Below are 24,576 nucleotides of genomic sequence, written 5' to 3' on the forward strand. Positions count from 1 at the left end.
TTAGGATCCGGCTTTCCACCGCCATGCCGACAAACGCAGCTGCGGTAAGTCTTGGAACAGACATGGTACTTGCTGAAGCAAGTCCCTTCTTAGCGGCAGAGGCCATAAGACCTCTGTAAGCATCACTTGAAGTTCCGGGTACCAAGTCCTTCTTGGCCAATCCGGAGCCATGAGTATAGTTCTTACTCCTCTACGTCTTATAATTCTCAGCACCTTAGGTATGAGAAGCAGAGGAGGGAACACATACACCGACTGGTACACCCACGGTGTTACCAGAACGTCCACAGCTATTGCCTGAGGGTCTCTTGACCTGGCGCAATACCTGTCCCGTTTTTTTTTTTTTTTTTTTAGACGGGACGCCATCATGTCCACCTTTGGTATTTCCCAACGGTTTACAATCATGTGGAAAAAACTTCCCGATGAAGTTTCCACTCTCCCGGGTGGAGGTCGTGCCTGCTGAGGAAGTCTGCTTCCCAGTTTCCATTCCCGGGATGAAACACTGCTGACAGTGCTATCACATGATTTTCCGCCCAGCGAAAAGTCCTTGCAGTTTTTGCCATTGCCCTCCTGCTTCTTGTGTCGCCCTGTCTGTTTACGTGGGCGACTGCCGTGATGTTTTTCCCACTGGATCAATACCGGCTGACCTTGAAGCAGAGGTCTTGCTAAGCTTAGAGCATTATAAATTTACCCTTAGCTCCAGTATATTTATGTGGAGAAAAGTCTCCAGACTTGATCACACTCCCTGGAAATTTTTTCCTTGTGTGACTGCTCCCCAGCCTCTCGGGCTGGGCTCCGTGGTCACCAGCATCCAATCCTGAATGCCGAATCTGCGGCCCTCTAGAAGATGAGCACTCTATAACCACCACAGGAGAGACACCCTTGTCCTTGGATATAGGGTTATCCGCTGATGCATCTGAAGATGCGATCCGGGCCATTTGTCCAGCAGATCCCACTGACAAGTTCTTGCGTGAAATCTGCCGAATGGAATTGCTTCGTAGGAAGCCACCATTTTTACCAGGACCCTTGTGCAATGATGCACTGTTTTTAGGAGGTTCCTGACTAGCTCGGATAACTCCCTGGCTTTCTCTTCCGGGAGAAACACCTTCTTCTGGACTGTGTCCAGAATCATCCCTAGGCACAGCAGACGTGTCGTCGGATCAGCTGCGATTTTGGAATATTTAGAATCCACCCGTGCTGTTGTAGCAGTATCCGAGATAGTGCTACTCCGACCTCCAACTGTTCCCTGGACTATGCCCTTATCAGGAGATCATCCAAGTAAGGGATACTTAAGACGCCTTTTCTTCGAAGAAGAATCATCATTTCGGCCATTACCTTGGTAAAGACCCGGGGTGCCGTGGACAATCCAAACGGCAGCGTCTGAAACTGATAGTGACAGTTCTGCACCACGAACCTGAGGTACCCTTAGTGAGAAGGGCAAATTTGGGACATAGAGGTAAGCATCCCTGATGTCCCGGGACACTATATAGTCCTCTTCTTCCTGGTTCGTTATCACTGCTCTGAGTGACTCCATCTTGATTTGAACCTTTGTAAGTGTTCAAAAAATTTTTTAGAATAAGTCTCACCTAGCCTTCTGGCTTCAGTACCACAATATAGTGTGGAATAATACCCCTTTTCTTGTAGTGGGAGGGGTAATTTAGTTATCACCTGCTGGGAATACAGCTTGTGAATTTTTTTCCATACTGCCTCCTTGTCGGAGGGAGACCTTGGTAAAGCAGACTTCAGGAGCCTGCGAAGGGGAAACGTCTCGACCTTCCAATCTGTACCCCTGGGATACTACTTGTAGGATCCAGGGGTCCTGTACGGTCTCAGCGCCATGCTGAGAACTTGTCAGAAGCGGTGGAACGCTTCTGTTCCTGGGAATGGGCTGCCTGCTGCAGTCTTCTTCCCTTTCCTCTATCCCTGGGCAGATATGATCTTATAGGGACGAGAGGACTGAGGCTGAAAAGACGGTGTCTTTTTCTGCAGAGATGTGACTTAGGGTAAAAAACGGTGGATTTTCCAGCAGTTGCCGTGGCCACCAGGTCCGATGGACCGACCCCAAATAACTCCTCTTCCTTTATACGGCAATACACCTTTGTGCCGTTTGGAATCTGCATCACCTGACCACTGTCGTGTCCATAACATCTTTTGGCAGTTATGGACATCGCATTTACTCATGATGCCAGAGTGCAAATATCCCTCTGTGCATCTCGCATATATAGAAATGCATCCTTTAAATGCTCTATAGTCAATAAAATACTGTCCCTGTCAAGGGTATCAATATTTTTAGTCAGGGAATCCGACCAAGCCACCCCAGCTCTGCACATCCAGGCTGAGGCGATCGCTGGTCGCAGTATAACACCAGTATGTGTGTATATACTTTTTATGATATTTTTCCAGCCTACTGTCAGCTGGTCCTTGAGGACGGCCCTATCTATAGACGGTACCGCCACTTGTTTTGATAAGCGTGTGAGCGCCTTATCCACCTTAAGGGGTGTTTCCCAACGCGCCCTAACTTCTGGCGGGAAAGGGTATACCGCCCATAATTTTCTATCGGGGGGAACCCACGCATCATCACACACTTTATTTAATTTATCTGATTCAGGAAAAACTATGGTAGTTTTTTCACATCCCACATAATACCCTCTTTTGTGGTACTTGTAGTATCAGAAATATGTAACACCTCCTTCATTGCCTTTAACGTGTGGCCCTAATAAGGAATATGTTTGTTTATTCACCGTCGACACTGGATTCAGTGTCCCTGTCTGTGTCTGTGTCGACCGACTAAAGTAAACGGGCGTTTTAAAACCCCTGACGGTGTTTTTGAGACGTCTGGACCGGTACTAATTGTTTGTCGGCCGTCTCATGTCGTCAACCGACCTTGCAGCGTGTTGACATTATCACGTAATTTCCTAAATAAGCCATCCATTCCGGTGTCGACTCCCTAGAGAGTGACACCACCATTACAGGCAATTGCTCCGCCTCCTCACCAACATCGTCCTCCTACATGTCGACACACACGTACCGACACACAGCACATGCTCTGATAGAGGACAGGACCCACTAGCCCTTTGGAGAGACAGAGGGAGAGTTTGCCAGCACACACCAAAAACGCTATAATTATATAGGGACAACCTTATATAAGTGGTTTCCCTTATAGCATCTTAATATATATAAGCATATCGCCAAATTAGTGCCCCCCCTCTCTGTTTTAACCCTGTTTCTGTAGTGCAGTGCAGGGGAGAGCCTGGGAGCCTTCCCTCCAGCCTTTCTGTGAGGGAAAATGGCGCTGTGTGCTGAGGAGATAGGCCCCGCCCCTTTTTCGGCGGCCTCGTCTCCCGCTCTTAACGGATTCTGGCAGGGGTTAAATATCTCCATATAGCCTCCGGAGGCTATATGTGAGGTATTTTTAGCCAAAATAGGTATTCATTTGCCTCCCAGGGCGCCCCCCTCCCAGCGCCCTGCACCCTCAGTGACTGCCGTGTGAAGTGTGCTGAGAGGAAAATGGCGCACAGCTGCAGTGCTGTGCGCTACCTTTAGAAGACTGAGGAGTCTTCTGCCGCCGATTCTGGACCTCTTCTTACTTCAGCATCTGCAAGGGGGCCGGCGGCAAGGCTCCGGTGACCATCCAGGCTGTACCTGTGATCGTCCCTCTGGAGCTGATGTCCAGTAGCCAAGAAGCCAATCCATCCTGCACGCAGGTGAGTTCACTTCTTCTCCCCTCTGTCCCTCGTTGCAGTGATCCTGTTGCCAGCAGGACTCACTGTAAAGTAAAAAACCTAAGCTAAACTTTCTCTAAGCAGCTCTTTAGGAGAGCCACCTAGAATTGCACCCTTCTCGGCCGGGCACAAAAATCTAACTGGCTTGGAGGAGGGTCATAGGGGGAGGAGCCAGTGCACACCACCTGATCGGAAAGCTTTACTTTTGTGCCCTGTCTCCTGCGGAGCCGCTATTCCCCATGGTCCTTTCAGGAACCCCAGCATCCACTAGGACGATAGAGAAAAAGAGACTAAGGCCAGTATCCAACTGCACAAGGTAATTTACCGCATGACAAAAAAACAAACTAAAATAACCCGATAGTATTATCGGGCTATCCAATTACAGCACATTTTTATCATGCGGTAAATTACACTTTTTCAGACGATAACACATGGGATCTGGGATAAGTTTCTGGAGTCATGCATTATCGCAAAAAACGGGTCTGAAGTGGCTGCTTATCGTGGATAATGCTTCGAGTGCGCATAATTCCCGATTAGTAATCCATAAACTGCAATAAATTACAGTAGTTAATTGGATACCGGCCTAAGCCTTTCGTACTCCTGTGAACTTTACAATTCTGGACATTATTGAAACTGAAAGGAACTTCCGTAGAAACTAAATTGTTAAATAGACAAATAAATGCAGTATGATGTCACTTCCAGTCACGACATAGAGAGCTGGAAGTTAGACCAGCAATTACTATAAAAGCCAACTAGTTCTACTACCTTGACATAGAACTAAAGCTTGAAATGCGTTGGAACTACAAGACACATTAAACTGGAGAAGTACCAGAAGGGCATCCGGAACCTCCATCTTTACTTTTACCCCATGCTAATGACACCAAAAGTCCGATAGGAGGCTGTGCTATCTGACTAACTATGTAACATCTATTTATCGGTCTCAAATCCATCTCTCATATTCATCTATATCATATCTATCTACTTGAGTAGGAAACATTTTGATCGTGGGTGCCAGGATATAGTAATTGTAATCATTAGTATTTGTTGTGATTGAAATGTTAGTTGTTCTGGTAGCTAGAGAAAGGGCACATAGCTGCTTGAAATGTTGCAGTCAGTACCCTGATGCTTGAACAAAGGGTTTGGTGGTTTGACTCAGATCACTTTTCACTAATAACGCTTTCTCTTCTCTCTCTTTAATTGACCTATGTACTAAGCCTTTGATGGAGATAAAGTGTAAGCCAATCAGCTCCTAAGTGCCATATCACTGGCTGTGTTTGAAAATTGACAGATAGGAGCTGATTGGCTAGTACTTTATATCTCTCAGAGGATTAGTAAATCGACCCCCCTCTCTCCATTTTTTTTTCTCTCTCTCTCTCCCATCCCTATCCTATCTATCGACACAGACTAGATTGACAAAGTGGTTTTAATCTGCTGTCAAATTCTATGTTTCTATGGCACTTCAAGTCTTATTTTTAGATTTATGCCTATCATTGACATATTATCTTATTAAATTAAACATGTACACAGTATTACATGATCGTCATACCTAAAATGAGGTTCAAGGCAATTTAACTAGAACCGCTAACTTAAGGGAGATATCTGAACGGTAGTGATATCTCCTGCCAGCGAAGAAGCTTCTTACATATTCTTGCGCTTTAGGGAAACCATACTGAGCAATATACACTAATTATGTTTATTTCCTTCTCTTACATATGTCATAAAACATTTAAGTGGAGAACACAGTAAACGCAGTTTTAAGATCTACTAAGGAAAGTAGATTTCTTCCTACTTCTTAATAAAGCGCCATACCCAAATTCTATTATAAATATGTATGTTTTCTTGATGTAAAACAAGGCTCAGCAGGGGAACTGTGTGTTATAGCTGATCTAGAATAGCCCCTCCCTTGCATGCAGCTGTGATGGACCAATACATTGATTGAGCAACTGACATTCTCTATATAACCGAATTTACTTTATGACCATAATCTGCTTTGTGTGTCCAGTGACTATGTAATTAGCAATACTGTAATACTAATGCTGAAAAGGCATGCATATGTTCCACAGCAACATGCCATATTATTTGTAGTCTCAAAATAAATGTTTTACATAAACATTAACAAAGAAAGTTAAGACACAAAAAGTTTGATAAATAAAACAAACTAAACTAATCTAATTACCAAGCAAATATTCATCCCAGATTAAAGAAAAAAAAAAAAAACTACCCAGAATAACAATGACTATAACAGACAACTGACTACCTAATAATAGGTACAGTGAAAGCTTCAAGTTCATTTAGATTTGTAAAATATTTTCTCCTGTTATGATTTGTTATCTGTGAATTTAGATGCAAATGCATAACTCCAGTATATACTGACCTTCAGCCGGCCGCCTATCATGGCCAAAGAACACTCGAGTCTCGGAACTATTGATGTATGGTAAAGGAAGCTGAGGTAAAGGACTCTCAGGAGACTGCTGACATACATTCTGGGGAGAAAACACAACCCTACGGTTACTAATTAAAAGGATGATGAACGAAGGTGACTAAAAAAACTAGAACTACAGCACTACAAAACTGCTTAAAAGGGCACAGTGCCTCACCTATCCCAGGTGTAGTAAACTTATACATGGGACCAGATGTAATGAGTTGGCTGGAGGTGCGGGTTCCCGGCTGAGCTCGGACATTTTTTTTTATGCAAAACCATGCCTTGCAAGTGATTGCCGCTTTAAAAAAACAAACGTCTGAGTTCGGCCGGGAACCTGCACTTTCAGCCAACTTGGACGTCATTACATCCAGCCCATGGTGTTACTCAACCAAAGAGTGTTTATGATGAAGTATCTGCAGTCCTGTCTAACATAGTACAGATACAATCAATTAAGTCAGATCATGAGAAAAGTCTCATCTACATGCATGGCTTATAAATGCTCTTCTTCTAGATTTCAGGAGATTAGATCTACTCTGTAAAATCCAATCTGCTCTTATAAGCAAAATCATAAGTATTGTAAACTACCATTTTACATTCAGGCCACTAAGAGGAAGAAAAGTAAAAACATGTCACTCAAGATTTTGTTTTTATTTTGTTGCCAGGAATTTCCACTGTTTTTGTCCTGTTTATCCTGACATAAGGGGGTATTTATGAAAGCATGGATTAATAAAGAACTAATCAATCCGCTTCTAACTCAGTTTTCAAACAGCCTATAAAATGAGATTTAGAAACTGATTGGTTAGTGCTTTATTTCTCCATTTTATCTCTTGCTATGTTTTGATAAATACCTCCCTTATTAACTCTCAGGCTAGTGGTTTGTTTTTAGTACAGTGTGTATGCTGGAGTGGACACGGACAAGGTTTTTCTCCTTAATTTTTTCTGGATTCCTATAGGATACCCTGTGTGTGTATTTCTGGAGCAAATAGTCTTTTTGTATAATAGTCTACTGTTTCATTTGTTCTTATGGACCACATGCTGTATATCCATTACGTTGATGGCTATATTTCTTTACATAAGTAGTTATGTATGTTAATGTAAGTTAAATAACTTGTCACATTGAAGAGAAGAAAAAATAAGAATTTACTTACCGATAATTCTATTTCTCGTAGTCCGTAGTGGATGCTGGGGACTCCGTAAGGACCATGGGGAATAGCGGCTCCGCAGGAGACTGGGCACATCTAAAGAAAGCTTTAGGACTATCTGGTGTGCACTGGCTCCTCCCCCTATGACCCTCCTCCAAGCCTCAGTTAGGATACTGTGCCCGGACGAGCGTACACAATAAGGAAGGATTTTGAATCCCGGGTAAGACTCATACCAGCCACACCAATCACACCGTACAACTTGTGATCTGAACCCAGTTAACAGCATGATAACAGAGGAGCCTCTAGAAAAGATGGCTCACTACAGCAATAACCCGATTTTTTGGTAACAATAACTATGTACCAGTATTGCAGACAATCCGCACTTGGGATGGGCGCCCAGCATCCACTACGGACTACGAGAAATAGAATGATCGGTAAGTAAATTCTTATTTTCTCTAACGTCCTAAGTGGATGCTGGGGACTCCGTAAGGACCATGGGGATTATACCAAAGCTCCCAAACGGGCGGGAGAGTGCGGATGACTCTGCAGCACCAAATGAGAGAACTCCAGGTCCTCCTCAGCCAGGGTATCAATTTTGTAGAATTTTACAAACGTATTTGCTCCTGACCAAGTAGCTGCTCGGCAAAGTTGTAAAGCCGAGACCCCTTGGGCAGCCGCCCAAGATGAGCCCACCTTCCTTGTGGAGTGGGCATTTACAGATTTTTGGCTGTGGCAGGCCTGCCACAGAATGTGCAAGCTGAATTGTACTACAAATCCAACGAGCAATAGTCTGCTTAGAAGCAGGAGCACCCAGCTTGTTGAGTGCATACAGGATAAACAGCGACTCAGATTTCCTGACTCCAGCCGTCCTGGAAACATATATTTTCAGGGCCCTGACAACGTCTAGCAACTTGGAGTCCTCCAAGTCCCTAGTAGCCGCAGGCACCACAATAGGTTGGATCAGGTGAAACGCTGAAACCACCTTAGGGAGAAACTGAGGACGAGTCCTCAATTCCGCCCTGTCCGAATGGAAAATCAGATAAGGGCTTTTACAGGATAAAGCCGCCAATTCTGACACGCGCCTGACCCAGGCCAGGGCCAACAGCATGACCACTTTCCATGTGAGATATTTTAACTCCACAGATTTAAGTGGTTCAAACCAATGTGACTTTTGGAACCCAAAAACTACATTGAGATCCCAAAGTGCCACTGGAGGCACAAAAGGAGGCTGTATATGCAGTACCCCTTTTACAAACGTCTGAACTTCAGGGACTGAAGCTAGTTCTTTTTGGAAGAAAATTAACAGGGCCGAAATTTGAACCTTAATGGACCCCAATTTCAGGCCCATAGACACTCCTGTTTGCAGGAAATGTAGGAATCGACCCAGTTGAATTTCCTCCGTCGGGCCTTACTGGCCTCGCACCACGCAACATATTTTCGCCAAATGCGGTGATAATGTTTTGCGGTTACATCCTTCCTGGCTTTGATCAGGATAGGGATGACTTCATCCGGAATGCCTTTTTTCCTTCAGGATCCGGCGTTCAACCGCCATGCCGTCAAACGCAGCCGCGGTAAGTCTTGGAACAGACAGGGTCCTTGCTGGAGCAGGTCCCTTCTTAGAGGTAGAGGCCACGGATCCTCCGTGAGCATCTCTTGAAGTTCCGGTTACCAAGTCCTTCTTGGCCAATCCGGAGCCACGAATATAGTGCTTACTCCTCTCCATCTTATCAATCTCAGTACCTTGGGTATGAGAGGCAGAGGAGGGAACACATACACTGACTGGTACACCCACGGTGTTACCAGAGCGTCTACAGCTATTGCCTGAGGGTCCCTTGACCTGGCGCAATACCTGTCGAGTTTTTCCCAACGGTTTATAATCATGTGGAAGACTTCTGGGTGAAGTCCCCACTCTCCCGGGTGGAGGTCGTGCTGAGGAAGTCTGCTTCCCAGTTGTCCACTCCCGGAATGAATACTGCTGACAGTGCTATCACATGATTTTCCGCCCAGCGAAGAATCCTTGCAGCTTCTGCCATTGCCCTCCTGCTTCTTGTGCCACCCTGTCTGTTTACGTGGGTGACTGCCGTGATGTTGTCCGACTGGATCAACACCGGCTGACCTTGAAGCAGAGGTCTTGCTAAGCTTAGAGCATTGTAAATGGCCCTTAGCTTCAGGATATTTATGTGAAGTGATGTCTCCAGGCTTGACCATAAGCCCTGGATATTCCTTCCCTGTGTGACTGCTCCCCAGCCTCGCAGGCTGGCATCCGTGGTCACCAGGACCCAGTCCTGAATGCCGAATCTGCGGCCCTCTAGAAGATGAGCACTCTGCAACCACCACAGGAGGGACACCCTTGTCCTTGGTGACAGGGTTATCCGCTGATGCATCTGAAGATGCGACCCGGACCATTTGTCCAGCAGGTCCCACTGGAAAGTTCTTGCGTGGAATCTGCCGAATGGGATTGCTTCGTAGGAAGCCACCATTTTACCCAGAACCCAGAAGACTTGGCTCGGTTTTAGGAGGTTCCTGACTAGCTCGGATAACTCCCTGGCTTTCTCCTCCGGGAGAAACACCTTTTTCTGGACTGTGTCCAGGATCATCCCTAGGAACAGAAGACAAGTCGTCGGAACCAGCTGCGATTTTGGAATATTGAGAATCCAATCGTGCTGCCGCAACACTACCTGAGATAGTGCTACACCGACCTCCAACTGTTCCCTGGATCTTACCCTTATCAGGGAATCGTCCAAGTAAGGGATAACTAAAATTCCCTTCCTTCGAAGAAATATCATCATTACGGCCATTACCTTGGTAAAGACCCAGGGTGCCGTGGACCATCCATACGGCAGCGTCTGAACTGATAGTGACAGTTCTGTACCATAAACCTGAGGTACCCTTGGTGAGAAGGGTAAATTTTGACATGAAGGTAAGCATCCTTGATGTCCCGAGACATCATGTAGTCCCCTTCTTCCAGGTTCGCAATCACTGCTCTGAGTGACTCAATCTTGAATTTGAACCTCTGTATATAAGTGTTCAAAGATTTTAGATTTAGAATCTGTCTCACCGAGCCGTCCGGCTTCGGTACCACAACAGTGTGGAATAATACCCCGTTCCCTGTTGCAGGAGGGGTACCTTGATTATCACCTGCTGGGAATACAGCTTGTGAATGGCTTCCAAAACTGTCTCCCTGTCAGAAGGAGACATCGGTAAAGCCGACTTTAGGAAACGGCGAGGGGGAGACGTCTCGAATTCTAATTTGTACCCCTGAGATATCACCTGAAGGATCCAGGGGTCTACTTGCGAGTGAGCCCACTGCGCGCTGAAATTCATTGAGACGGGCCCCCCACCGTGCCTGATTCTGCTTGTAAAGCCCCAGCGTCATACTGAGGGCTTGGCAGAGGCGGGAGAGGGTTTCTGTTCCTGGGAACTGGCTGATTTCTGCAGCCTTTTTCCTCTCCCTCTGTCACGGGGCAGAAATGAGGAACCTTTTGCCCGCTTGTCCACGAAAAGACTGCGCCTGATAATACGGCGTCTTCTCATGTTGAGAGGCGACCTGGGGTACAAACGTGGATTTCCCAGCTGTTGCCGTGGCCACCAGGTCTGAAAGACCGACCCCAAATAACTCCTCCCCTTACTAAGGCAATACTTCCAAATGCCGTTTGGAATACGCATCACCTGACCACTGACGTGTCCATAACCCTCTACTGGTAGAAATGGACAACGCACTTAGACTTGATGCCAGTCTGCAAATATTCCGCTGTGCATCACGCATATATAGAAATGCATCTTTTAAATGCTCTATAGGCAAAAATATACTGTCCCTATCTAGGGTATCAATATTTTCAGTCAGGGAATCCGACCACGCCAACCCAGCACTGCACATCCAGGCTGAGGCGATTGCTGGTCGCAGTATAACACCAGTATGTGTGTAAATACATTTTAGGATACCCTCCTGCTTTCTATCAGCAGGATCCTTAAGGGCGGCCATCTCAGGAGAGGGTAGAGCCCTTGTTCTTACAAGCGTGTGAGCGCTTTATCCACCCTAGGGGGTGTTTCCCAACGCACCCTAACCTCTGGCGGGAAAGGATATAATGCCAATAACATTTTAGAAATTATCAGTTGTTATCGGGGGAAAACCACGCATCATCACACACCTCATTTAATTTCTCAGATTCAGGAAAACTACAGGTAGTTTTTCCTCACCGAACATAATACCCCTTTTTGGTGGTACTCGTATTATCAGAAATGTGTAAAACATTTTTCATTGCCTCAATCATGTAACGTGTGGCCCTACTGGAAGTCACATTTGTCTCTTCACCGTCGACACTGGAGTCAGTATCCGTGTCGGCGTCTATATCTGCCATCTGAGGTAACGGCCTTTTTAGAGCCCCTGATGGTTTCTGAGACGCCTGGACAGGGACTAGCTGATTAGTCGGCTGTCTCATGTCATCAACTGTCTTTTGTAAGGAGCTGACACTGTCACGTAAATCCTTCCATAAAGCCATCCACTCAGGTGTCGACTCCCTAGGGGGTGACATCTCTATTATAGGCAATTGCTCCGCCTCCACATTTTTCTCCTCATACATGTCGACACAAACGTACCGACATACAGCACACACACAGGGAATGCTCTGATAGAGGACAGGACCCCACTAGCCCTTTGGGGAGACAGAGGGAGAGTATGCCAGCACACACCAGAGCGCTATATATATACAGGGATAACCTTATATAAGTGTTTTTCCCCTTATAGCTGCTGTATCTTTAATACTGCGTGTAATTAGTGCCCCCCCTCTCTTTTTTAACCCTTTCTGTAGTGTAGTGACTGCAGGGGAGAGCCAGGGGAGCTTCCCTCCAACGGAGCTGTGAGGGAAAATGGCGCCAGTGTGCTGAGGAGATAGGCTCCGCCCCTTTTTTCGCTGACTTTTCTCCTGCTTTTTTATGGATTCTGGCAGGGGTTAAAATTTATCCATATAGCCCTGGGGGCTATATGTGATGTATTTTCGCCAGCCAAGGTGTTTTTATTGCTGCTCAGGGCGCCCCCCCCTAGCGCCCTGCACCCTCAGTGTGAAGTGTGCTGAGGAGCAATGGCGCACAGCTGCAGTGCTGTGCGCTACCTTGTTGAAGACAGGACGTCTTCTGCCGCCGATTTTCCGGACCTCTTCTGCCTTCTGGCTCTGTAAGGGGGCCGGCGGCGCGGCTCTGGGACCCATCCATGGCTGGGCCTGTGATCGTCCCTCTGGAGCTAATGTCCAGTAGCCTAAGAAGCCCAATCCACTCTGCACGCAGGTGAGTTCGCTTCTTCTCCCCTTAGTCCCTCGATGCAGTGAGCCTGTTGCCAGCAGGTCTCACTGAAAATAAAAAACCTAAACTAAAACTTTCACTAAGAAGCTCCGGAGAGCCCCTAGTGTGCACCCTTCTCGTTCGGGCACAAAGATCTAACTGAGGCTTGGAGGAGGGTCATAGGGGGAGGAGCCAGTGCACACCAGATAGTCCTAAAGCTTTCTTTAGATGTGCCCAGTCTCCTGCGGAGCCGCTATTCCCCATGGTCCTTACGGAGTCCCCAGCATCCACTTAGGACGTTAGATAAATAAATACTTATCTCTTATATAATAGCCCAGATCTGTGACTCTGTGCCTGTGTGTCTAACGCTGGGCGTGGCTAGGAGTTCTCATTGGGTTAGCAGCAGGTCTATTACACCCAGTCCACAGCTGATTTGGAGGGCGTTTCTCGCCCATACAGTTTACATTCAATGGGAGGCTCTGCCCTTTGGCTGCTGTGTGTTCCCAGAGCAAGATAAACAATGGGGCTGATGGAGCTGCAGCTCCAGGCCCACACCCCAAAATAGGCCCACACCCCAAAATAGGCCCACTGCATCTGCAGAAACATACCCTCTACAAATTTACATATAAAAATCGCTACAAATTCGAAAAGGGGCGTGGCCACGGGTACAGGGCGTGGCCACGCCCCTTTTCCTATACTTTCAATAGACGTTTGGAGAGCCAAAAATCAGTACAGACCATAAAAAAAAAGGTACTGTACCTGCCAAAAAGATACAGCTAGACAGTATGCCACTGTATCTGCGCTGTAGATAGGGGAAAAAAAATAAGATTTTACTTACCGATAAATCTATTTCTCGTAGTCCGTAGTGGATGCTGGGACTCCGTCAGGACCATGGGGAATAGCGGCTCCGCAGGAGACAGGGCACAAAATTTAAAAGTTTGACCACTAGGTGGTGTGTACTGGCTCCTCCCCCTATGACCCTCCTCCAAGCCTCAGTTAGGATACTGTGCCCGGACGAGCGTACACAATAAGGAAGGATTTTGAATCCCGGGTAAGACTCATACCAGCCACACCAATCACACCGTACAACTTGTGATCTGAACCCAGTTAACAGTATGACAAACGTAGGAGCCTCTGAACAGACGGCTCACAACAATAACAACCCGATTTTTTTGTAACAATAACTATGTACAAGTATTGCAGACAATCCGCACTTGGGATGGGCGCCCAGCATCCACTACGGACTACGAGAAATAGATTTATCGGTAAGTAAAATCTTATTTTCTCTGACGTCCTGTCACGATCCGGGTATCTGGACGCCATTTCTTACCCATCAGATGCCTCCTAAGGCTGGCTCAGCGCTCCAGGACCGGATCCCATCTGTTATCCTGATGTGTACATTCCTGTATCCTCTCCTGTCTCTCTGAGACGCTGTCACAGTAACGCCATATTACATCTGGCGTGGCGTCTCCCGCGGCCTCCGCCGCCGTCCCTGAGCTTCTGCATGCAGAGTGTCAGAGTGGCGATTACGTCAGCCGCGGCCTCCGCTGTGTCCGCGTGGTTGGATGTGCACTTGTCAGCCTGGCGTCTCCTGTCTCCAGTGGCCGGCGCCGCCATTACTGTTTTCATTACCACATGGATTACAAACCAAACTTCCCTCCAAGTGTCTGCATGGGCGCAGCCATCTTGGATTCTGTCAGCTGATCATTTCCTCCAATCTGTTGTCAGTATTGTTAATCTGCATAATTGCCTAGCCAATCCCTTCCTTGCTGCAGGTATAAATACACTGTGCCTGAGCAAGGAAGGCGTCAGTGCTTTGGTTGTCAAACCTAGTTCCTGTTTGTCTCTCTCCTGTGATTGTCTTCCAGGTTCCAGCTCCTGTCTCAAGACTTCCACCATAGAGACCCGCACCAGCATTCCACCTGCGGTGTAGCCTGACTCTCCAATCCATTGTGGATTCATCTGTTTCCAGCTACACCATTACCTGCTTCCAGCTCAGCTTTCAGCAGAGTACAGCTTCCCTTAAAGGGCCGGTGTCCTTTCTACACTTTACCACTCTCCACCGGTATTATTATTTCTCCGCTCTCAAGTTCTACATTTCAGTTCATATTTCATCGCTCCCAAGTTCATTTATTATTTAACTGGTTCCAGCCAGTATCCACTCCGTGCTAACAACAGTCTGGTTCCAGCCAGTATCCACAGCAGCTGTTTTACCTTCAGCAACCCAGCTTTTCCTGGAACACCAGCTGGCACAATCCTGGGTTATCTCCATTGCTACAGTCGGGCCTGGTAAGGACGTTCCATCTAGAAGATCATAAGAACTATCTCACACTACCAGTGCCCTGTGGCTCCTGCCATCCTGTAGTACCCAGGAACTGTATTTATTATTTTGCTGACTTTTACGTTTTCTTTTACTGCTGCTGTGTTGCGGAGTTGTCATAATAAACATCATTGACTTTTATCCAAGTTGTCGTGGTCACGCCTTCGGGCAGTTATTATTCATGTTACTTACATGTCCAGGGGTCTGATACAACCTCCCAGGTTCCGGTACATCTCAGCCCCTACAACTGAGGCTGCCTCCCGTCAGCTCAGGCCCTCAGTTGTGACACGTCCTAGTGGATGCTGGGACTCCGTCAGGACCATGGGGATTATACCAAAGCTCCCAAACGGGCGGGAGAGTGCGGATGACTCTGCAGCACCGAATGAGAGAACTCCAGGTCCTCCTTAGCCAGGGTATCAAATTTGCAGAATTTTACAAACGTGTTCTCCCCTGACCACGTAGCTGCTCGGCAGAGTTGTAATGCCGAGACCCCTCGGGCAGCCGCCCAAGATGAGCCCACCTTCCTTGTGGAATGGGCCTTGACAGATTTAGGCTGTGGCAGGCCTGCCACAGAATGTGCAAGTTGAATTGTGCTACAAATCCAACGAGCAATCGTCTGCTTAGAAGCAGGAGCACCCAGCTTGTTGGGTGCATACAGTATAAACAGCGAGTCAGATTTTCTGACTCCAGCCGTCCTTGAAATATATATTTTCAATGCTCTGACAACGTCCAGCAACTTGGAATCCTCCAAATCGCTAGTAGCCGCAGGCACCACAATAGGCTGGTTCAGGTGAAACGCTGAAACCACCTTAGGCAGAAAGTGAGGACGCGTCCGCAGTTCTGCCCTGTCCGAATGGAAAATCAGATATGGGCATTTATACGATAAAGCCGCCAATTCTGACACTCTCCTGGCTGAAGCCAGGGCCAGTAGCATGGTTACTTTCCATGTAAGATATTTCAAATCCACCGATTTGAGTGACTCAAACCAATGGGATTTGAGAAAATCCAAAACTACATTAAGATCCCACGGTGCCACTGGGGGCACAACCGGGGGCTGTATATGTAGTACTCCTTTTACAAAAGTCTGGACTTCAGGAACTGAAGCCAATTCTTTCTGGAAGAAAATCGACAGGGCCGAAATTTGAACCTTAATGGACCCTAATTTGAGGCCCATAGACAATCCTGTTTGCAGGAAATGTAGGAATCGACCCAGTTGAAATTCCTCAGTCGGGGCCTTCCTGGCCTCACACCACGCAACATATTTTCTCCAAATGCGGTGATAATGTTGTGCAGTCACCTCCTTCCTGGCTTTTACCAGGGTAGGGATGACCTCTTCCGGAATGCCTTTTTCCCTTAGGATTCGGCGTTCAACCGCCATGCCGTCAAACGCAGCCGCGGTAAGTCTTGGAATAGACACGGTCCCTGCTGAAGCAGGTCCCGTCTTAGAGGTAGAGGCCACGGATCTTCCGTGAGCATCTCCTGAAGTTCCGGGTACCAAGTTCTTCTTGGCCAATCCGGAGCCACGAGTATCGTTCTTACTCCCCTTTGCCGTATAATTCTCAGTACTTTTGGTATGAGAGGCAGAGGAGGAAACACATACACTGACTGGTACACCCATGGTGTTACCAGAGCGTCTACAGCTATTGCCTGAGGGTCTCTTGACCTGGCGCAATACCTGTCCAGTTTTTTGTTGAGGCGGGACGCCATCATGTCCACCATTGGTCTTTCCCAATGGACCACAATCATGTGGAAGACTTCTGGATGAAGTCCCCACTCTCCCGGGTGCAGACCGTGTCTGCTGAGGAAGTCTGCTTCCCAGTTGTCCACTCCCGGGATGAACACAGCTGACAGTGCTAACACATGATTTTCTGCCCAGCGGAGAATCCTTGCAGCTTCTGCCATTGCCCTCCTGCTTCTTGTGCCGCCCTGTCTGTTTACGTGGGCGACTGCCGTGATGTTGTCCGACTGAATCAACACCGGCTGACCCTGAAGCAGAGGTTTTGCCAGGCTTAGAGCATTGTAGATTGCTCTTAGCTCCAGTATATTTATGTGAAGAGACGTCTCCAGGCTTGACCACACGCCCTGGAAGTTTCTTCCCTGTGTGACCGCTCCCCAGCCTCTCAGGCTGGCATCCGTGGTCACTAGGACCCAGTTCTGTATGCCGAATCTGCGGCCCTCTAACAGATGAGCACTCTGCAACCACCATAGCAGAGACACTCTTGTCCTTGTGGACAATTTTATCCGCTGATGCATCTGCAGATGCGATCCGGACCATTTGTCCAGCAGATCCCACTGAAAAGTTTGTGCATGGAATCTGCCGAATGGAATCGCTTCGTAAGAAGCTACCATTTTTCCCAGGACTCTTGTGCATTGATGCACAGATACTTTTCCTGGTTTTAGGAGGTTCCTGACTAGATCGGATAACTCCCTGGCTTTCTCCTCCGGAAGAAATACCTTTTTCTGAACAGTGTCCAGAATCATCCCTAGGAACAACAGACGTGTCGTCGGGATCAGTTGGGATTTTGGAAAATTCAGAATCCACCCGTGTTGTTGGAGCACTACTTGGGTTAGTGCTACTCCGACCTCCAGCTGTTCTCTGGACTTTGCCCTTATCAGGAGATCGTCCAAGTAAGGGATAATTAAGACGCCTTCTCTTCGAAGAAGGATCATCATTTCGGCCATTACCTTGGTAAAGACCCGGGGTGCCGTGGACAATCCAAACGGCAGCGTCTGAAACTGATAATGACAGTTTTGGACCACAAACCTGAGGTACCCTTGGTGTAGGAGGGGTACCTTGACTATCACCTGCTGAGAATACAGCTTGTGAATGGCCTCCAATACCGTCGCCCTGTCGGAGGGAGACGTTGGCAAAGCAGACTTTAGGAAACGGCGAGGAGGGGACTTCTCGAATTCCAACCTGTAACCCTGAGATACTACCTGCAGGATCCAGGGGTCCACCTGCGAGTGAGCCCACTGTGCGCTGAAATGTTTGAGGCGACCCCCCACCGCCCCTGAGTCTGCTTGTAAGGTCCCAGCGTCATTCTGACGCCTTTGTAGAAGCCGGGGAGGGCTTCTGCTCCTGGGAAGGAGCTGCTTGTTGCAGTCTCTTACCCTTTCCTTTGCCTCGGGGCAAATAGGAATGTCCTTTTGCTCGTTTGTTCTTATAGGAACGAAAGGACTGCGGCTGAAAAGCCTGCGGCTTTTTCTGCTGGGAGGTGACCTGGGGTAAAAAGGTGGATTTTCCGGCCGTTGCCGTGGCCACCAGATCCGATAGACCGACCCCAAATAATTCCTCCCCCTTATACGGCAATACTTCCATATGTCGTTTGGAATCCGCATCACCTGACCACTGGCGCGTCCATAAACTTCTTCTGGCAGATATGGACATCGCACTTACTCTTGATGCCAGAGTGCAAATATCTCTCTGTGCATCTCGCATATAAAGAAATGCATCCTTTAACTGCTCTATAGTCAGTAAAATACTGTCCCTATCCAGGGTATCAATATTTTCAGACAGTGACTCCGACCAAGCCACGCCAGCACTGCACATCCAGGCTGAGGCGATTGCTGGTCTCAGTATAACACCCGTATGTGTGTATATACTTTTTAATGTATTCTCCAGCCTCCTATCAGCTGGATCCTTGAGGGCGGCCGTATCAGGAGACGGTAACGCCACTTGCTTTGATAAGCGTGTGAGCGCCTTATCCACCCTAGGAGGTGTTTCCCAGCGCGCCCTAACCTCTGTCGGGAAAGGGTATAATGCCAATAACTTCTTTGAAATTAGCAGTTTTCTATCTGGGGTAACCCACGCTTCATCACACACTTCATTCAGTTCCTCTGATTCAGGAAAAACTATCGGTAGTTTTTTCACACCCCACATAATACCCCTTTTTGTGGTACTTGCAGTATCAGAGATATGCAAAGCCTCCTTCATTGCCGTGATCATATAACGTGTGGCCCTACTGGAAAATACGTTTGTTTCTTCACCGTCGACACTGGATTCAGTGTCAGTGTCTGGGTCTGTGTCGACCGACTGAGGTAAAGGGCGTTTTACAGCCCCTGACGGTGTCTGAGACGCCTGGACAGGTACTAACTGGTTTGCCGGCTGTCTCATGTCGTCAACCGACTTTTGTAGCGTGCTGACACTATCCCGTAATTCCATAAACAAAGCCATCCATTCTGGTGTCGACTCCCTAGGGGGTGACATCACCATTACAGGCAACTGCTCCGCCTCCACGCCAACATCGTCCTCATACATGTCGACACACACGTACCGACACACAGCAGACACACAGGGAATGCTCTGATAGAAGACAGGACCCCACTAGCCCTTTGGGGAGACAGAGGGAGAGTTTGCCAGCACACACCCAAGCGCTATAAATATATATAGGGACAACCTTAATAAGTGTGTTCCCTTTATAGCAGCTCAAATATTATAAATATCGCCAATAAGTGCCCCCCCTCTCTGTTTTTACCCTGTTTCTGTAGTGCAGTGCAGGGGAGAGTCCTGGGAGCCTTCCTCGCAGCGGAGCTGGGCAGAAAAATGGCGCTGTGTGCTGAGGAGAATAGGCCCCGCCCCCTTTTCGGCGGGCTTCTTCTCCCGTTTTTTTTGGAACCTGGCAGGGGTTAAATACATCCATATAGCCCCAGGGGCTATATGTGATATATTTTAGCCAGAATAGGTATATAACATTGCTGCCCAGGGCGCCCCCCCCAGCGCCCTGCACCCTCAGTGACCGCTGGTGTGAAGTGTGCGGAGAGCAATGGCGCACAGCTGCAGTGCTGTGCGCTACCTCATGAAGACTGAGACGTCTTCTGCCGCCGGTTTCTGGACCTCTTCTCTATTCGGCATCTGCAAGGGGGTCGGCGGCGCGGCTCCGGTGACCCATCCAGGCTGTACCTGTGATCGTCCCTCTGGAGCTAGTGTCCAGTAGCCTAAGAAGCAAATCCATTCTGCACGCAGGTGAGTTCACTTCTTCTCCCCTAAGTCCCTCGTTGCAGTGAGCCTGTTGCCAGCAGGACTCACTGAAAATAAAAAACCTAACAAACTTTTTCTAAGCAGCTCTTTAGGAGAGCCACCGAGATTGCACCCTGCTCGGACGGGCACAAAAACCTAACTGAGGCTTGGAGGAGGGTCATAGGGGGAGGAGCCAGTACACACCACCTAGTGGTCAAACTTTTAAATTTTGTGCCCTGTCTCCTGCGGAGCCGCTATTCCCCATGGTCCTGACGGAGTCCCAGCATCCACTAGGACGTCAGAGAAATCCTTTTACTGCAGCGTCCTATGTCCTGCTGTCAGTCCGCCTGCCACCTCCGACATCAACAATCCCCACTCCCTAGCCACAGCGCAGGTGGAAGAAAAGCTGCTGTGGCCACCAGCATAGATGTGTATGAAAGCAGCGCAGCGGAAGGCTTTCATAGCCCTTCCTGCGCCGCATACTCTTTGAGCCCCAGACCCTCGTCTGCGCATGATGTCATAGAAGTGCCTCCCGCCACAGTCGCGCCCGGATCCCCAGAGGCCCTGACTCCGCAACAATGGGCTGCCGGCCTGGAAGCCCCGAGAGGGCTAATGTATTGGATAGAGTGGGTGGTATCGCGGAGGGTAATGTCTGGACGCTGAATCAATGTAAAAGGTGACAGTGCTCTGCAGTGCAGTGGGTGTGCAGTGTCAGCACTCTCACCTTTTACACTGATTCAGCGAGTCAGTCAGATCTGCCAGACAGTCACTATTTATTTTAAGCGCCAGTGTTCCAACGCGCCGCATTACAGGGTAGTAGACGTACTAAATAAACTACAGCTCCCAGCAGCCCTTCGCATCGGCGCTAAGGGCTACTGGGAGCTGTAGTTTATTGGGTGCATCTTCTTCCCTGTAATGCGAAGCGTTGGGACACCGGCGCTAACAATAGTGACTGTCTGTGCGAGTCTCCGGGAGAGCCACTGCCAAAGGGAGGACAGCAGTTTAGCTGCTTTCAGGAGGTGAGGCAGGAGAAGCAAGCAAGCATGTAGAGCATCCATCGACATTCTCTGCAGATCTGTGTACCAATGTCTTCTGGGCCAAGCCGGAGCTATTAGTATCATGGCACCCTTTCCTTGCTTGATCTTTCTCACCATCCTGGGTAATAAGGTGATTGGAAGAAACACACATAGGCCAGATGAAAGTCCCATCTCACTGACAGGGTATCCACAAAGATCACTCTGTATGCGAGAACTTTGTTGTTCTGATGGGACGCCATGAGATCTATCACTGGCAACCCTCACTTGTCTACTAGAGTCTGGAAGACCTCCGGGTGTAGAGCCTATTCGCTTGCCTGAATGGCGCGTCGACTGAGAAAATCCACTTCCCGGTTTAGGACTCCCGGAACGAACACTGCGGACAAGGCTGGATGGTGAAGTTCTGCCCACTTTAGTATGTGACTTACCTCCTTCATAGCTTTTTGGCTGCGAGTTCCTCCATGATGGTTGAGGTACGCTACTGCTGTTGCATTGTCCGAGCGGATCTGAACTGGTTTTCCCCGAAGAATGTCCTTTGCCTGAATCAGTGCCATGTATATGGCCCGAAGTTCAAATATATTAATTGGCAGGCAACCTTCTTCCTTGGTCCATTGCCCCTTGAAACAAAACCTTCCTGACACTGCTCCCCAGCGGTTGTCAGAATTTCCCAACCTCATATCAAAAGGGTCTCTCCTTGTTCAGATGGGAAGTCTGTAGACATAAGGCTAATGACCTTCTTACTTCGATCACAAGGACCATAGTCTGCGTTTTTATCATCTGATGTAACCCATTCCATTTGGCAAGGATCAGATGCTGCAGAGGCCTCGAGTGGAACTGTGCATACTCCACCATGTTGAATGTTGACACCATCAATCCCATTACACGCACTGACTGTGTAGCAACTCCTGAATCCTTGACTGAACTTTGGATATTTTGTTCAGAGGTAAAAATACTCTTTGAATGCTTGAATCCAGTACAGCCCCCAAGTAAGTCATCCGCTGTGACAGAACCAGAGACGATTTTGACCAATTTATGAGCCACCCGTGCCTTTGTAAACACGTTATTGTCTGTTGCAGTTGACAGAGGAGCAATTCCTGCGACAGTGACAGGATTAAAGATCGTCAAGGAATGAAAAAATTCTTATCCCCTGCTGACGGAGATAAGCTGCCATTACCACCATAATTTTGGTAAATACTCTGGGGGCTGTGGCTAACCAAAAAGGTAGGGCCTGGAACTGAAAATGCTGTTGGGGGATAGCGAACCTGAGATAGCACTGATGGGACAGTGCTATAAGAACATGTAGGTAAGCATCCTGGATATCGAGGGATACCATATAATCCCCATGGCTCCATGGCCAAAATGATGGAACGTAAAGTCTCCATATGAAACCGAGGTACCCAAATGCCCAAATGTATTAGTTCAGCACTTTGAGATTGAGAAGGAGCTGGAATGACTCATTTGGGTTATGAACTAGAAACAGGTTGGAGAAAAAAATCCTGTCCTCGTTGTGCAGAAGGAGCTGGAATGATCACTCCTGACTGAAGAAATTTCTGAACTGCCTCTTGCAAAGCCCTGGCCTTCGTCTATACCAGAGACTAGCGGTTACAAAAAAACCTTTGAGGAGAGTGCTTCTTGAAGGCAAAAGCATAACCTAGAGATGCCGCTTTCTGCACCCAGGCATCTGCTGTAGACTGCTGACAGATCTGTGCAAACCGAAGAAGTCGGCCCCCCCACCCTGGGATGCCCCAGCTGGAGGCCAGCACCATCAGGCTGATGGCTTATTTTCTGTTTTACCAACCAGTCCTCTGGTAGCCCAATGCTTTTTAGTCTTACCAGACTTGTTGTTTTGGGGCTGCCTGCCATCACTTTTTCCTTTAGCTTTTCCTTGAGACCAAGAGAGCCAAAAAGCTGGAACTTTAGGTTTGAAATTGTATGTGGAAGGAAACTTTACCTTCCTGGGTGTCTGCTTCTGACTCCAAAATATCTGTCAATTCTTTACCAAAAAGAATATCTCCAGAAAAAGGCAAAGATTCCAAAACCTTCTTAGATTCTGAATCGGCTTTCCACATACGCAGCCAAACTGCTAAAGCGAATGCCCTGAAGGCAATATTACCCATATCCAATGCTGCTTCTCCAAGAACATTGCAGCCTGTTTTATATGTGCTATATGGGATTTTATATGTGCTATATGGTATGCTATTGAAAATCCCCCTCCAATGCATCAGCCCAGGCAGCCACTGCCTTTGCCATCCAAACTGAAGTCATGGTTGGCCTTATGATTGCCCCAGACAGGGAAAAAATGGTTTTTAAAAACCATCCAAATATCCTATCCGTGACATAATTTAATGATGTTGAAGGCAAAGGTAATGTAGATTTTCGCAATAATCGAATCACATGCGTATCTACTTTAGGAGCCACCTCCCTTTTTAAACAGTCCCCAGCTGGAAGAGGATATATACGTTATGGTAAGAACTTACCGTTGATAACGTGTTTTCTCTTATATCCACAGGTATCCACAGGATAACATTGGGATATTGTCGAGCGACAGCGAAAATGGCACCAACATGGTAACGAGCTTTCTGGCCTCCCAGGATGCATTGGGGCCTCCACTATATAGTCCCGCCCACTGACTCAGTCAGATCAGTTCTTTCCACAGCGTTTTTAGGCAGGAACATCAGGCAGAGACCTGTACAGGCGATAACACACATGCACACCCTTCCATACAAGAAGGAAGAGGTTTTAGTGATTGTCTAGATCCTCAAATCAGATGCGTCAGGGTGGGATCCCTGCGGATACCTGTGGACATAAGAGAAATCACGTTATCAACGGTAAGTTCTTACCATAACGTATATTTCTCTGGCTGGGTCCACAGGATTATCCACAGGATAACATTGGTATTCCCAAAGCCATTTTAGTGGTGGGGACGCTCCTGATTGCACAGGAGGACCTTTTCGCCCGAAGTCTGCGTCATGAGAGGCAAAAGTATCCAAGGCATAATGTCTAATGAATGTGTTTATGGAAGACCATGTGGCTCCCCTACATATCTGTTCTGCTGAAGCACCCTGTTGTGCTACCCAAGAAGGACCTACCTTACGTGTAGAGTGTGCAGAGACATTAGCCCGGATAGGGAGATCTGCATGAGAATAAGCTTCTGATATTACCATTCGGAGCCCTCTCGCCAGCGTCTGTTTACTAGCAGGCCATCCTCTTCTATGGAATCCGTAGAGGATGAAGAGAGAATCTGTTTTCCTGATGGCACTAGTACGATCTATGTAGATTCTTAAAGCTCGGACCACATCCAGCGACGCTTCTCCCGCAGATAGTCCCGATACCTGAAAAGCTGGGACTACAATCTCTTCATTCAGGTGAAACTTTGATACCACCTTTGGAAGATAGCTAGATCTCGTTCTGAGAACTGCTCTGTCTGGAAAAAAACTTAGGAAAGGAGACTTACATGATAATGCTCCTAAATCTGACACTCTTCTGGCTGATGCCATTGCCAGTAAAAAAAGAACTTTAACCGTTAACCACTTAAGATCTGCTCTCTCAAGTGGTTCAAACAAAGGACCCTGGAGAAATTTAAGAACTAAATTCAAATCCCAGGGAGCTGCAGGAGGAACAAATGGAGGTTGAATATGTACTACTCCTTGAAAAAATGTACGTACATCCTGTAAATCAGCAATCTTTTGCTGAAACCATACAGTTAAC

The 24,576-nt window shown here is 47.6% G+C and overlaps 1 protein-coding gene across 7 annotated transcripts in view; it reads right to left on the reverse strand.

The window, feature by feature from the left end:
• TRAPPC8 (trafficking protein particle complex subunit 8) overlaps window positions 1–24,576 on the reverse strand; it is a 324,404-nt gene that overhangs the window by 121,521 nt on the left and 178,307 nt on the right. For all 7 annotated transcript variants that reach the window (XM_063923649.1, XM_063923654.1, XM_063923653.1 and 4 more), the window contains one exon: window positions 6,094–6,202. In XM_063923649.1, coding sequence (XP_063779719.1) covers window positions 6,094–6,202 — 109 coding nt within the window. The remainder of the gene's footprint in view (window positions 1–6,093; window positions 6,203–24,576) is intronic.

This window comes from Pseudophryne corroboree, chromosome 5 (genome assembly GCF_028390025.1).
Source record: "Pseudophryne corroboree isolate aPseCor3 chromosome 5, aPseCor3.hap2, whole genome shotgun sequence".
Taxonomy (NCBI): domain Eukaryota; kingdom Metazoa; phylum Chordata; class Amphibia; order Anura; family Myobatrachidae; genus Pseudophryne; species Pseudophryne corroboree.